This window comes from Chiloscyllium plagiosum, chromosome 2, assembly GCF_004010195.1.
Source record: "Chiloscyllium plagiosum isolate BGI_BamShark_2017 chromosome 2, ASM401019v2, whole genome shotgun sequence".
Classification (NCBI taxonomy): Eukaryota; Metazoa; Chordata; class Chondrichthyes; order Orectolobiformes; family Hemiscylliidae; genus Chiloscyllium; species Chiloscyllium plagiosum.
The window spans coordinates 78,002,355-78,018,123 of record NC_057711.1 but is presented as its reverse complement, the minus strand read 5'-3'; the positions used below and the strand labels follow the sequence as shown (position 1 = coordinate 78,018,123).

At 40.3% G+C, this 15,769-nt stretch overlaps 1 protein-coding gene across 5 annotated transcripts in view; it reads right to left on the bottom strand.

Moving 5' to 3' along the window:
• Nucleotides 1–15,769, bottom strand: part of vps13a (vacuolar protein sorting 13 homolog A) — a 421,720-nt gene that overhangs the window by 68,898 nt on the left and 337,053 nt on the right. For all 5 annotated transcript variants that reach the window (XM_043712521.1, XM_043712528.1, XM_043712537.1 and 2 more), the window contains 2 exons: nt 11,764–11,845; nt 11,546–11,659 (listed from right to left, as the gene is read on the bottom strand). In XM_043712521.1, coding sequence (XP_043568456.1) covers nt 11,546–11,659; nt 11,764–11,845 — 196 coding nt within the window. The remainder of the gene's footprint in view (nt 1–11,545; nt 11,660–11,763; nt 11,846–15,769) is intronic.

Sequence of the window (15,769 nt, the reverse complement as noted above, 5' to 3'; positions counted from 1 at the left end):
GGCATTTGGTATGCTTTCCTTTATTGGTCAGAGTATTGAATACAGGAGTTGGGAAGTCATGTTGCGGCTCTACAGGACATTGGTTAGGCCACTATTGGAATATTGCGTGCAATTCTGGTCTCCTTCCTATCGGAAAGATGTTGTGAAACTGGAAAGGGTTCAGAAAAGATTAACAAGGATGTTGCCAGGGTTGGAGGATCTGAGCTACAGGGAGAGGCTGAACAGGCTGGGGCTGTTTTCCCTGGAATGTCAGAGGCTGAGGGGTGAGCTATCAAGGTTTACAATATTATGAGGGGCATGGATAGGATAAATAGACAAAGTATTTTCCCTGGGGTCGGGGAGTCCAAAACTAAAGGGCATAGGTTTAGGGTGAGAGGGGAAAGATATAAAAGAGACCTAACTTTTTCACGCAGAGGGTGGCATGTGTATGGAATGAGCTGACAGAGAAAGTGGTGGAGACTGGTACAATTGCAACATTGAAGAGGCATTTGAATGGGTATATGAATAGGAAGGGTTTAGAGGGATATGGGCCAGGTGCTGGCAGGTGGGATAAGATTGGGTTGGGATATCTGGTCGGCATGGACGGGTTGGACTGAAGGGTCTGTTTCCATGCTATACATCTCTATGACTCTATGACTCTATAACAGAATACAAAATACCCACAGTCTATCCATACTAGACTTAATTACACTGTTCAGAAAATATGTGCAACAGTCCCAATAAACAAACCCCTTAAACACAGGGCAAAAATGAAACAAAGGCCCACAGGTCAAAATTAGAAGGGCAGAAGGAGAGAGAGTCAAGCAGCTTGTTTCCACACAGCCCACTGCTGAACTGACTCAAACAGAACTTCAGTTTTCAGGACTGACCACTCCCCTCTCAGGATACAGATTACTTCCAAAACATAAAGCCGTGGCCTAAAGTCTCACCAGTTTACATATTAACAAAAGGCCTCTCAGTAAACCCTTTCATGTCTGTACCAAACCAGTCGTTTCAGAGCCTGGACTATTTTATGACCCATCTGAAAAAAAATCAAGGACACAGCATCCTTGAGAAAAGGAACAGCTTTTAGAAAAAAGGATCAGCTTTGTGACAATATCTACATCAAATCTCAATATTCTTTACTCAAAAGACCGGTTCCAATTTTGTCAACCTTTGTATATAACCAAAGTTTCTTATCCCTGGAACCATTCAGTTTTAATCAAACCAGTGTGAACATAACTTCCCTGCTTTGATACTCTATATCTCTATTGATAAAGTCCAGGATACCGAATGCTTTATTTATTATTCTCATAACCTCTCCTGCCAGCTTCCTCTGCTCCCTTATTTTGTACAGTTTCCATATTCTTTCTACCAAAGTGACTCACACACACCTCCCTGAATTAAATGTTTGCCCATTCTGTGAATCAGTCTACATTTGTTTGAAGTTCTGTAATACGCATGGTGGCTCAGTGGTTAGCACTGCTGCCTCACATCACCAGGGACCCAGGTTCAATTCGGGCATCGGTCAACCGTCCGTGTGGAGTTTGCACATTCTCCCCATGTCTGCGTGGGTTTCCTCCGGGTGCTCCGGTTTCCTTCCACAGTCTAAAGATGTGCAGATCAGGTGAATTGGCCATTCCATATTGCCTATTAGTGCATTAGACAGAGGGAAATGGGTCTGGGTGGGTTACTCTTCCAAGGGTCGGTGTGGACTTGTTGGGCCGAAGGGCCTGTTTCCACACTGTAGGGAATCTAGTCTACCTTCATTACATATCACAACATTTTCAAGTTTCATGTTATTCAAAAAATTAGAACTTGTTCCAGTAAGCCAAGATATAGGTCATTAATATACAGTAGAAACAGTAGTGTTTTAGCACCAATGGCCGCTGTGTAAAAGTTTCTCAAATCTGAAATATTGCTCACACTGCACTTTGATTCTTTTATTCGGTCAGCTCGAACTTTGTTCAAAGGTTGTGTTCTGCAGCACATTATTGTCTCTTTTGGCATACACTATAACAACAGCATTACCCTTAATAATCTTTTCTGTTATATAACCAGAAAACTCAAACAAGTTAGCTAAAATGGCTTTCCCTCAACAAATTCATGTTGGCTCTTCTTAATTAACTCATCTTTGTCCAACTGACAATTAATTTTGCCCTGAATTGTCATTTCTAGAAGGTTCCCCATCACTAAAGATAAAATGATTGACTTGCAGTTGTTTGGCTTATGTTTGCACCCTCCTTCTCAACAATTTTCAATTCTCCAGTCTTCTGGCATGACCTCTCAAAGTCTTAGGAAGAGTGTTAAATTATGGTGAGTACCTCCAAATCTTCCACTCATTTCATTCAGTATCACTGGATACATTTCATCCATATTCTATCTCTGCTCCTATATCTATGGTCAGTCCGAATATGGTATCAAATTTAAATACACACAGCCTATCCTAGATCATCAATTTTAAACTCTTTAAGTGTCGGAATGATTTAATCTTTCACCATCACCTGACCTGTATCTGTCTCCTTGGTAAAGGCAGGTGCAAACTACTCATTTCGAAACTGATTCATGCCTTTGTCTACATGTATAAATCTACTTTTTGATTCCTAACCACTCCTTACCACCCTCTTATTATTTACATGCTCATAGAAGATTTCTGGATTCCATTTTATATGATTGTCTCGCTTCAGTTTCTCTTTGATTTCCTCATTTGCTTTGTAAATTCCCTCTGAACCTTCTACATTGTTAAGTGGATAATACAATTGAGCACAGATTTTCTGTTTCATCTTAATACCTCTTATGCTGTCCAGGAAACTCAAATTGTTTGCCTTGTTTTTCTCTTCACAAGAACTTACCTTGACTGCATCTGAGATCTCTTTAAAGGTAGCCCTTTCTTCAGTCACAGTTACTCCTAATTTTTCACACCAGTGAATTTGACTTTCCCTTGTTAATTGTTCTAATCTAGTATTGCTCCTTGTCCTTTTCCATAGGACATTTTTAAAACCATTTGGTACAACAATCACTGACTCCTAAATATTTCTCTACTAATACATTATCTATTTAAATCCCTTAATTTCCAAGAACCAAGTCCAGCAAAACCTAGTTCCTTCTTAGACTGGGAACATATGCTATAGAATATTTCCTACTCATTTCTCTCTGTCATAGAGTCATAGAGATGTACAGCATGGAAACAGAACCTTCGGTCCAACCCGTCCATGCTGATCAGATATCCCAACCCAATCTAGTCCCACCTGCCAGCACCCTCCAAATCCTTCCTATTCATATAACCCATCCAAACGCCTTTTAAATGTTGCAAATGTACCAGCCTCCATCACTTCCTCTGGCAGCTCTTTATAACTATGACATTTCTCTGTAATTTCCATGCAAACTTAGTTCTATACATCTTTCCAACTAAATGGTGGCCTATAGATTACACTAATCAATAATTACCTCTGATTGTATCAACTCTGTTCTTGGTCTTTTTGTGACTTCCTCTCTTTTCAACACTGCATTGTTTTCCTTAATCAATACAGGTACCTCTTCCTACTCAATATTTCCTGAACATCTAGCATTCAAGGATATTTAATACCCAGACTTGCCTTTCTTTGAGCTGGTCTTTGTTACCAGCACTTTGTATTTCAATGTGGCTATCTGTGTTTCTGTTTCTCAACTTTATTTACTACTCTCTGCACATTAATTTACATGCATTGCAACTCTAATGTAGATTTCATTATTTTCCTTCTTGATGAATAGGTAATACCTGGCTATGTCCTATTCTAGCTTTGTCTCCAAATATCCTTTGCACCTTGGTACAGCTATTAATTGTTGCCGTGTGGTTCTCAAACACAATTTAAAGCCTTACCAGAAGTATTAACAAATCACTTCACAAGGAAATTGGTTATGGCAATTAGGAGCAATTGTTTTTAGGAGCAACGCATCCAGCATCCAACATCCCAGATCACTGAGAACTGAACCTAGGGTCCCAAGAACCTAAAGCCCTTCCTTCTGCACCAGCTCTCTTAGTAATCATTTGCTATTTCTATACTCATTTGCACCGTAACAAGGCATATCCCTGAAGGTCGTGGTTGCTAACTTCCTATCTCGTTCTGTATTCGCAATATAAAAAAAATGAGAGAGGACCTCATCAAACATTCTTAAAAGGACTTCGCAGAGTAGTAGCAGAAAGGCTATTTTCCCTTTTGGGAAAGTCTAGGACCAGAGGAATAACCTCAGAATAAGGGAGTTGCTCATCTAAGATGCAAATGAGGAAGAATTTCTTCTCTCAGTCAATCTGTGGAATTCTTTACCATAGAGGGCTGTTGAGGCAGTGTCATTAAATATATTCAAGGCTGAGATTAACAGTTTTTTGATCAACAAGGAAATCAAGGCTCATAGAGAAAAGGCAGGAAAGTGGAATTAAGGATTAGCAACTCAGGCATGACTCATTGAATTGCAGAGCAGACTTGATGGACTAACTGGCTTACTTCTACTGCTATGTCTTATGTAGCTCCAAAAATTCTGACTGCAAGGCTACATCATTTTTCCCACCTATATAACTGTTGATGTAAACCAAAACTGCTAGTTGCTGATCCTCTACTCTCTGGATATTCAGCAGCCACTTAGTGATATCCTTGACTTTTGTAACATGGAGTCAACAAACCACTCTGGATTTGTAACCACAGTCACAAAGCTGCCTGTATGTTCTCTTAACTATTGAATCTCCTGTCACTACTGCTCTTCTAAACTTATTTAACTTAAGATCTTCATGTACAGCTAAGCTGTTGGCAGCACTTGCCAGATGAACCATCAAATTAATCAAATACCTGTTGAAAAGTACTCATGTAGTCAAGGCTAGCTGCTTGTTTCTTCTTAACTGCTTGGTGATTACCCATTTCTGTTCTTGCATTCTGTTAAGCTACAGGTGACCATATTTGTAAATATACTATTCATGAAGCTGCCAACCTGGTAGATATGCTACAGCTCAACCTGCTGCGGCTGACAATTCCTACAAATGTTGTTGTCCCAGAAAAAAGAGAATATCCTGAATTTCCATTTATGTATGACATACTCTCCAGGAAGTTCAGCAGTCCTGTCATTCCACTGTCCATAATAAATATAGAAAATAGGAACAAGAACAGGAATAGGCCATTCAGTCCTTTGTACCAGCTCCACCATTCAATATAATCATGGCTGATCATCCTACTCAGTACCCTGCTCCTGCTTTCACCGTATACCTTTTGATCCCTTTAGTTCGAAGGAATATACTCAACTTCTCTTTGAAAATGTTCAATGTTGCTGTCATAGAAAGAGGTTGAGGCTGAGAATTCCACAGGTTCACCACTCTCTCGATGATGAAATTTTGAATCTCTGTTGCAAACCCCAACAGTGAACTGTTGTCCTGGTCTCCATGGTCATGAGTGATTTCCCTGTGTTTACCCTAAATAGTCCTATTATAGTTTCCTTGTTTAAATCCTGAACATTTTTTGTGAATAACTGGTTTCCAAGCACTGATCCCTTCAGCATCCCACTAATTACTGGCTGCCACTGGAAAAATGACCCATCTATTACAGTCACAGAGATGTACAGCACGGAAACAGACCCTTCGGTCCAACTCATCCATGCCGACCGGATATCCCAATCTAATCTAGTCCCACTTGCCAACACCTGGCCAATATCCCTCCATACCATTCCTAATCACATTTCCTTCCAGATGCCTTTAACATGTTGCAATCGCACCAGCCTCCACCACTTCCTCTGGCAGCTCATTCCAAACACATACCATCCTCTGCGTGAAAAGGTTGCCCCTAATGTCTCTTTTATAGCTTTCCCCTCTCACCATAAACCTATGTCCTCTAGTTCTGGATTCCCCCACCCCAGGGAAAAAGACTTTGTCTATTTATCCTATCAATGCCTCTCATGGTTTTATAAATCTCAATAACGTCATCCCTCAGCCTCTGACGCTCCAGGAAAAAAACTGCCCCAGCTTATTCAACATCTCCCTATAGCTCAAATCCTCCAACCCTGCCAACATTCTTGCAAATCTTTTCTGAACCCTTTCAAGTTTCACAACATCCTTCTGATAGGAGGGACACCAGAATTGCGCGCAATATTCCAAAGTGGCCTATCCAATGTCCTGTACAGCCACAACATGACCTCCCAACTCCTGTACTCAATACTCTGACCAATAAAGGAAAGCATACCAAATGCCTTCTTCACTATCTTAGCTACCTGCGACTCTACTTTCAAGGGACTATAAACCTGCACTCTAAAGTCTCTGTTCAGCAACACTCCCAAAGACCTTACCATTAAGTGTATAAGTCCTGCTAAGATTTGCTTTCCCAAAATGCAGTACCTCCCATTTATCTAAATTAAAATCCATCTGCCACTCCTCAGACCATTGGTCCATCTGATTAAGATCCAGTTCTAATCTGTGGTAATCTTCTTTGCAGTCCACGACACCTCCAATTTTGGTGTCATCTGCAAACTTACTAACTGTACCTCTTATACTCACATCCAAATCATTTATATAAATAATGAAAAGTAGTGGCACTCCACTGGTCACAGGCCTCCCGACTGGAAAACAACGCTCCACCACAACCCTCTGACTTCTACCTTCAAGCCAATTCTGTATCCAAATGGCTAGTTCTCCCTGTATTTAATACGATCTAACCTTGCTCACCAGTCTCCCTTGGGGAACCTTGTCGAACACCTTACTGAAGTCCATATAGATCACATCAACCGCTCTGTCCTCATCCATCCTCTTTGTTACTTCTTCAAAAAACTCAATCAAGTTCATGAGACATGATTTCCTTCGCACAACCTAATCAGTCCTTGCCTTGCCAAATACATGTACATCCTGTCCCTCAGGATTTCGTCCAACAACTTGCCCACCATCGATGTCAGGCTCACCAGTCTATAGTTCCCTGGTTTGTCCTTACCACCTTTCTTAAACAGTGGCACCACGTTAGTCAACCTCCAGTTTTCTGGTAACTCACCTGTGACTATCAATGGTACAAATATCTCAGCAAGGGGCCCAGAAATCACTTCCCTAGTTTCCCATAGAACTCTAGGGTACTCCTGACTGGGTCCTGGGGATTTATCCACTTTTATGCATTTCAAAATATCCAGCACTTTCTCGTATGTACATTTTTCAAGATGTCACCATCTATTTCCTTACATTCTATGTCCCCAATCTCCTTTTCTACAGTAAATACGGATGCAAAATACTCATTTAGTATCTCCCCCATCTCCTGCGGCTCCACACAAAGGTCGCCATGCTGATCTTTGAGAGGGCCTATTCTCTCCCTAGTTAGCCTTTTGTCCTTAATGTATTTGTAAAATCTCTTTAGATTCTCCTTAACTCTATTTGCCAAAGCTATCTCATGTTCCCTTTTTGCCTTCCTGATTTCCCTCTTAAGTATACGCCTACTGCATTTATACTCTTACAAGGAAGTCACTCGATCCTGCCTGGCTATCCCTGACATATGCTTTCTTCTTTTTCTTAACCAAACTCTCAATTTCTCTAGTCACCAAGCATTCTCTACACTCAGCAGCCTATCCTTTCACCCTAACAGGAATATACTATCTCTGGGCTCTCATTATTTCATTTCTGAAGGCTTCCCATTTTCCAGCCATCCCTTTACCTACGAACATCTGCTCCCAATCAGATTTTGAAAGTTCTTGCCTAATACTGTCAAAATTAGCCCTCCTCCAATTTAGAACTTCATTTTTTAGATCTACTCTATCCTTTTCCATCACTATTTTAAAACTAATAGAGTTATGGTCGCAGGCCCCAAAGTGCTCCCCCACTGACACCTCAGTCACCTGCCCTGCCTTATTTCCCAAGAAATGGGGATAGCCACAGAAGGCTCCTGCACTAGCTGCCTACCTCTCTTACCTTTCCAGGAGTTAGCTCATCTATGTGACTGTATCTGTGATTTTTCTCCCTTCCTATAAGTGCCATCCATCACACCACCTTCCTCTTGTAAATTCCTCATTGCCTCTAACTGATCCATTCGATCTGATAGGATTCGTAACCAACAGCATTTATTGCAGATATAATCCTCAGTAACACATAAAGTCTCCCTAAACTCCCACATCTGACAAGAAGAGCATATGACTCTACTCAGGGCCATTTTTGCTTCTTCCAGTCTACAGACCCAGAAAATAGCACCATCTTATTACTCTACAAACACTGCTCCAGGCTAACTTAATACTTATGGCTTACATTTTTAACATTAATCAAGAGACATATCTCAAATAAAACACGTAATCAAGAAAGAACCCACTCTACTCACTATTGTAGATTTACAGCAAGGCTATACTTAAAACTATTCACTTATCTGTTTCTGCGCTGTGACCTCTCCCAAACAGATTCCTCCAAGATTAGTTGTGAATTTCACTGTTCGTTAATTTTCCCAGACGCACTCCGATGTCCAGTGATACATGAATTCAACAGCAAAGGCAATAACTGCACAGGTCCACTGCTGTGTCGGTTAGCAGTGTGGGTTTCTTTGTCTCACTCTCTCTCTCTCTCCTGCACTGACCTGACAATGTGCTGTCTTTGTCTGTCCCTCTCCTTTTCAAAAGTGTCGTTGTTTTGACTTTATTTTTTTCTCCAATGTTCCAAAACAATGCAACAGCATATAAAACAGTAATTGCTGCTCCTAGAATTCGAGGAAATCATCTCCAACACCTAAAATACCTCTTTTTCTTTTTATTTCTGGTCTGCCAATCAGTTCTCTATCCATCTCAGTACGCTACCCACAATTCAATGTGCTTTCATTTTACATGCTAATCTCTTATATGGGACCTTATTGAAAGTCTTCTGAAAGTCGACATAAACGATACCCACTGGCAACCTCTGATCAACTCTACTGGTCAGTAGCTGATAAAACTTATTGGAAAACAAAGACTCACTCGCTATCCTTTTTTCTACTTAAGTATAGGGAGATTAATCAAAATAATTTATTTAACCCTTACTATCAAACAAAAAGACTTTCATTTCCCAGGTCTCAGAATCACTAAACTATTATGGAAAAGGTGGTGGTCATTTGGTCTTGTGTGTCCACATTGGATCTTTCAGCATTTTATTACAGTGCCACTCTCCTGCTTTTTCCCCATAAGCCTGCACATTGTTTCTAATTAAATTAATCATCTATTGCTTTTGTGAATGTCTCAATCAAACCTGCTTCCACCATACTTGCTGACAGTGCATTCCAGATTCTAATAGCTTGCTGTGTAATTTTTTTTCTCACTTTGCATCTTCTTCCTTTGCAAAACACTTGAAACATGCCCTCTGATTCTTTATCCATTTAGGAATAGGAACAGTTTACCTTATTGACATTGTCACAATTTTGTAAACTTCTATCAAATCTCCTCCTAGCTTTATCTCAAAGGTAAACAGAGTCAAACTTTCTTCAAAACTGAAGTATATGAACCCTGGAACTTTCTCATAAGGGACACCGACACTCTCTCCAACTGATTTACATCCATCCTACAGTGTGGCGCACAGAACTATATATATAATACTTCAGCTGAGGTGCAGCCAGTGTCTTCTACATGTTCATTACAACTGCCCTGCTCTTATACTTTATGCCCCTTTTTATGAAGCCTAGAATACTGTATGATTTATTAACCACGTTCTCTATCTGTCCTGCCACCTGTAATGACTCATTCTCCTGCATATACTTTGGAATAACACCCTTTGTTTTATACTGTCTCCATGTTCTTTGCATCAAAGTCAATCACCACAAACTTCTCCACACTGAACTTCATCTGTTACCTAACTGTCCAATCCACCAACTTGTCAATGTCCTCTGGAAAATTTGTACTGTCTTCCTCAGTTCACAATCCTCAAAAGTTTGTGCCATCCACAAACTTTGAAATTGTCACCTGCACACCAATGTCTACATCATTTACATATCTAAGGAAAAGCAGGAGTTCCCATTCTGAGCCTCCACAATAAACCATCTTCCAGCACAGAAGAAATCCATTAACTATCACTCTATTTCTCATGCCTCAGGAATTTTTGTGTCTATATTGTCTCTGTTGATTTTATTCAAGGATTTACAACTTTCTGTACAATCATGTCTGTGGCTATAAGACCATATGATATAGGAGCAGAATTAGACCATTCAATCCATCAAGTCTGCTCTGCCATTCAATCATGGCTGATAAGTTTTTCAAACCCATTCTCCTGTCTTCTCCCCCTTGATCCTTGATCACTTACTAATTAGGAACCTGTCTGTCTTTCTTAAATACACTCAATGCCTTGCTCTCCACAGCCTTCTGCAGCACTGAGTTCCACAGATTCACCACACTCTGGATGAAGAAATTCTTCCTTGTCTCAGTTTCAGAGGGTCATCTATTCACTCTGAGGCTTTGCCCTTCCATCCTAGCCTCCCCTGCTAGTAGGCACATCTTCTCCAAGTCCACTCTATCAATAGATCTCTGTATTTTATCAGTTTCAATGAGATCTCCCCTCATCCTTCTAAACTCCATCAAGTACAAACCCAAAGTCCTCAAATGTTTTTCATGATAAGCCCTTCATACCAGCACTGTATCAAGGGCTTTTTGGAAGTCCATGTGCACCACATCACCTGCCTTCCCCTCATCACCTCTGCTCAACATGGTATGACTTTGCTGTAATGTCATTCAGACTTTTTCTCTATTCTTCAAGCTATCCTATCTAGTGTCCACTCATCCTCCCCTTGTACTTTTTTTAGTACCGTGACTGTGTCCAGGGCCTCCCCTCTACCATTCCAATGAATGGTTGTCTTCATTACTTCAATTTTAATTAGTTGCTTAAATTTAAATTCCACAAGATTCTATAATGGAATTTGAACCAATGCCACCAAATCATTAGCCCAACCGCTTGGATTATAAACTCAGTAACATTACTACTCTGTCCCCATGCTCCCTAGCTCTTTAGAGTAACTCCCTAACTTTGGTAAAAGGGAAAAAAGTGGTCAATTCTCACCAGACAATCAACTTATAGCCTTCCTGCATGACGCCAATTTGATTTTTTAAAAACTCCCTCAGGTCAATAACCCTGACCTGCGTCCTAGTCCGCCTGGTAGGACAAAGGTGGAAAATCTGAAATGGGGGTGCAGAGGAGGAGATGGTCAGATCAATGTGCGATTACAGCCTCACTGACACTGTTGTAGCCAGCTGGGGAGGTTTAATTAAGGATAAGATGTGATAATCTTCAGTGAATTTTCTGTTAAGACTATAATGTCATTGTAACAATGCACCATATAAAATTTGATGCAGTTATTTCATAAAATGCTTAAATTATTTCTTAATTTTCAAAAGGTAAATACAATTCAAATGATAAGAAAAGATAATGCATCACAATGCAATAAATCCAATGATAAAGGATAGAGTCATCTTCTAGTCACAGACCTTAAAAAAGCTAGCACATACTACCTAAATTTGACAAAAAACATCACTGATTTGCTGTGTATAGAATTTTGCACACAAAATAATACATCTTGTAAATTACATTTGATTTACTTAAAGAGCTTATGTATTAAGTAGTTTATAAATTGAAATCTTGAAATCTGACCTGATAAGGTTCATAGAAAAAGGCTTCAACTCCTTCTGATAGATCTCTGATTAAACCAAAAGGGTTGCCTAAGACATCTAGTCCAAGAACAAGCACATACAATTGCTTGATTGCCTAGAGGGGGAGAATCAGAAATTGTTTGAAAACAAATTATTATAACTACTTGTACTGGGGATTATTAATAATATTTAAAACTGCACCTGAAATATTGTACATACCTGCTTGGAGTAATGTCGGAGTACCTCCCACTGAAGTTGTTGTGTAGTATAAAACTGATAACGGATTTCAAAAAATGCAAGCCTGCAAGGAATCGATTATTTGAATATTAAGCACAAGATTTATTTATCTATCTTGTAAAATGTTAAGCGACACAAACTTGTGATGAAAAGATTTAAAACTTCAAAATCTTTCGCAATTACCATAGCTCTCTGGTAGAGATTGCAAAACACAAACTAACCTCTAAATTACTACAAAGGATTGAAAGCAAGTAGGTTTTAACTATACGTGTGGACAATATTTTTCCAGTACACTCCAGTACACAGAAAGCTATTTAGGAATGAATGTTTTTGTCACAATAGGGCAACCAGAGAAATAGGCAGGTGGGTAATAAATTCAGTCAGATCCAGTTCCCAGATTCTGATCCTACTCTTGGGGGAATTACCAGTGGAGGACGATTGGGAATGGGAAGACTCAACCAAAAAGTGTAGCTATTTAAAGGTCTGTTATGGTCAATAATTGGAGGCTGGTTGGAATGTCCTACTTTGTGTCTTGGTCCCATAGTTAGTAGGGAAAAGTGTGGCTACCCAGAGGTCATCTCTGGAAGTATGCATGGAACTTGGACTCCAGGCGGGATTGCAGTCTCTCCCCAACTGGCTTCAGTTACAGTACTGGTCCAGTTGCTAAAGGTACTTTTTCTTATTGTAAAAGAAGAAACGTTGGAGAAAGGTCTCTCCATGGTCCTCTTGCATTTTCCTTCATTTACATCAGAAACCAGTTATTTTTTCAAGTGCTAGAGGGCCTCCAATTGGTCTGTTGTCTTTGAGTGCCGACCACTATTCTAAATTGGACAGCAATTCTTCAATTTTGGGAAAATTACAGTGAATATTTGTTTCTCAAACAGCATGGGTCTCTGACTCCCATTTAATATTTACAACACAGTCCAAAACCCAAAGGTAAGATCTTGCACTTGGCATGAGAAGTAAACTTTAGACTTCTGCTTCCTTATCTCTCTTTTCTTTCCTTATGACTGTTCTTGCTTCAAGTTAATTTTGGTTTCAAGTACCCTTTAACCAATAGTATCTTTTATATTCTTATAATCTTAGATTCTTAAAACCTTATTTTGCATGTTTTAAATCATTTATTAGCATTGTTTGACTTGGTTTCTGACTTTTTGAGAGGCGAGAGCAACGTCAGACCAATGGACTTTTGGTTAGAAGAGATCAAAAGAGACAAAAGAATAAAAATGGACATTCCTATTTTGATTTAAGCAGAACTCTATTATTCATTAAACACAACGGTTTATTGAATCTTGGCTCTTGTTAGAAAATTAATACAAAATTGTCAAAAGATAGCTACATTGCTGTGGTGTCTATTTGAGTTCCCCAAAGCAATACCACTGCTTGTTTTTAATAGGTTAGAAAAGTCAAAAATGATTAAATTATAAGGCATACTCACTTGTAGACTTAATATAAGGAAGAATGATTTTGGTTGCAAGCAGTTGCTATGAGCAACAACAAAGTGACTGCCAATCTCCTAGAAACCATCACCATTGAAAAACCAAGATGGCACAGATCAATAGGTCATCGGAGCCCATCCGCTCCAGGCCAGTGGCATCATTTTCTCTATGTACTTTTCACCTTTTATCTTGTCTTCCTCTCTTCATCATCAGAAGTTGGAGTGGTGTCAGCAGGGTGTGGGTGCAGCATCAGCAGCGTGGACTGGGACTCTTGGCTGTGGTGCCTGGAGCCTGCACTCACAGCAATGGTAGGCTCTGAGCCTGACCTCCTGGCAGTGGTGACATCTGGAAAGGGGACTCCAGAAGGTGGGACTCTTGGCGGCAACAGTAGGCCTGGAGACCATGCTCTTGATGATAGTAGTGTCTGGAGTGGAACCCCTGGAGGCAGCTGGCCTGGAGCCTGGATTCTTGGGGGCAGTGGTAGGCCTGGAGCTCAGAGAAGGGGAGATTCCTGATAGCTGTAGGCCTGAAGACCTTGGCAGTGTCAGCAAGACAGCAGCAGCAGAGCCTGAGTCTCTTGGGCCATCAGCTTCACTGTTGCTGTTCCCAGAGCAGGACTCACTGAGGACCAGAATGCCTCGCAGGGACCTTGTAGAAGCCCTGAAGCCATGCTTGAGACCCCCATTTGAACTGAGGATGAACTCTTATTTACATAATTTCTCTTTATCCTAATTGTACCTCAAAATGATGTTGGATTGTGGTGACAAAACACTTTTCACTGTATCTTCAAGATTGGCACCATATCCACAAGCATCTCCTCCCCCCCCACCACCCAATCTCAGTTGCAGCAACGCGTATTATCCACAAGATGTACTACAGAGATTCACTGAAGATCCTAAGACAGCAACTTCTAAACCCACAAACTAGAAGGACAAGGGCAGCAGATATGTGGGAACACTACCACCTTCAAATTCCCCACTGAGCCACTCACTACCTTGATTTGGAAGGATATCATTCCGTTACTGATACTGGGTCAAAATCCTGGAATTCTCTCCCTAATGGCATTGTGGGTCAGTCAACCTTCAACAGGTAGACTGCAGCAGTTAAAGAAAGCAGCTCACCACCACCTTTTCAAGGATAACAAAGGACCGACAATAAATGCTGGCCAGCCAGCGAATCCCACAATCCACAAAAAATTAGAAAATAAATTTTTGCATTGCAAGTCTGACCCAGGATCTGATAAAGGCAAGGAACAACTTTTCAGGGTGATTTGGTATGTCAAATAGTGTTTTGACTCTGCTATGTTCTGAAAGATGATTTGGTAAAAGAGATGGAAAGCAAAATGATTTTTAAAAAAAATTCAAAAACTTTAGAAATTCAAACTCTGAATGCAGCTTTGAAATCTTGAATCTAAAATTCTTCAAAGACGCCTTCAAAAATCTTGTGTTTAAGGCTTCATTTTGAGCTATGCAGAGTGTGTAGTCATTTTAACAATATTTTTAACTTTGCAACTGGTTCTATCAGATTGGAAGTAAGTGAATAGAAAGCTCCTGTTCGAGCCAATCAAGAACTTGGAATATTAGACATTGGGGGTAAATATTGACATCTATTATGAAGAAAATCCTAACAATACATTTAAGGTCTAGTATAATAACCAATTTACTTGATCTTACAAAAGAAAATACAGATTGACAGGTTTAGTGGAGGTTTTTGAAGACGTGCCCTACTAGCACATGAAGGGGAATCACTTGGTGTATTCCTGGCTTCCCAGAAAATGAATGCACACTCAGGGCATTTTCAAGTTGCCAAGTTTTGACTTGGGCAGGACTGGGACTGATGTCCTAGAGGATTTGCTAGTGTGTGTGGGGAGACTTTGACAGGGAGATGGGAACCTATGCACGGAGCCAGAAGATGATGAATTAAAGACTAAAATATATTAGAAATGATAGTAAAAGTGCGAGGTCTTGCACTTTGGAAAAAAGAATACAAGCATGGACTACTTTCTAAACGGTGAAAAAATTGTAAAACCAAAGTACAGAGGGATCTGGGAGTGCTAGTTGAGGATTCTCTAAAGGTAAACATGCAGGTTGAGTCCGTGATTAAGAAATGCAATGTTGTCATTTATTTCAAGAGGGTTGGAATATAAAAGCTCCGTTGTGCTACTGAGACTTTTATAAAGCTCTGGTTAGGCCCCATTTGGAGTACTGTGTCCAGTTTTGGTCCCCACACCTCAGAAAGGACATACTGGCACTGGAGCGTGTCCAGCAGAGATTCACAAGGATGATCCCTGGAATGGAAAGTCTAACATATGAGGAACGGCTGAGGATCCTGGGATTGTATTCATTGGAGTTTAGAAAATTAAGGGGAGATCCAATAGAAACTTACAAGATAATACATGGCTTGGAGAAGGTGGACGCTAGGAAATTGTTTCCGTTAGGCGAGGAGACTAGGACCCGTGGACACAGCCTTAGAATTAGAGAGAGTAAATTCAGAACAGAAATTCTGAGATATTTCTTCAGCCAGAGAGTGGTGGGCCCGTGGAATTCATT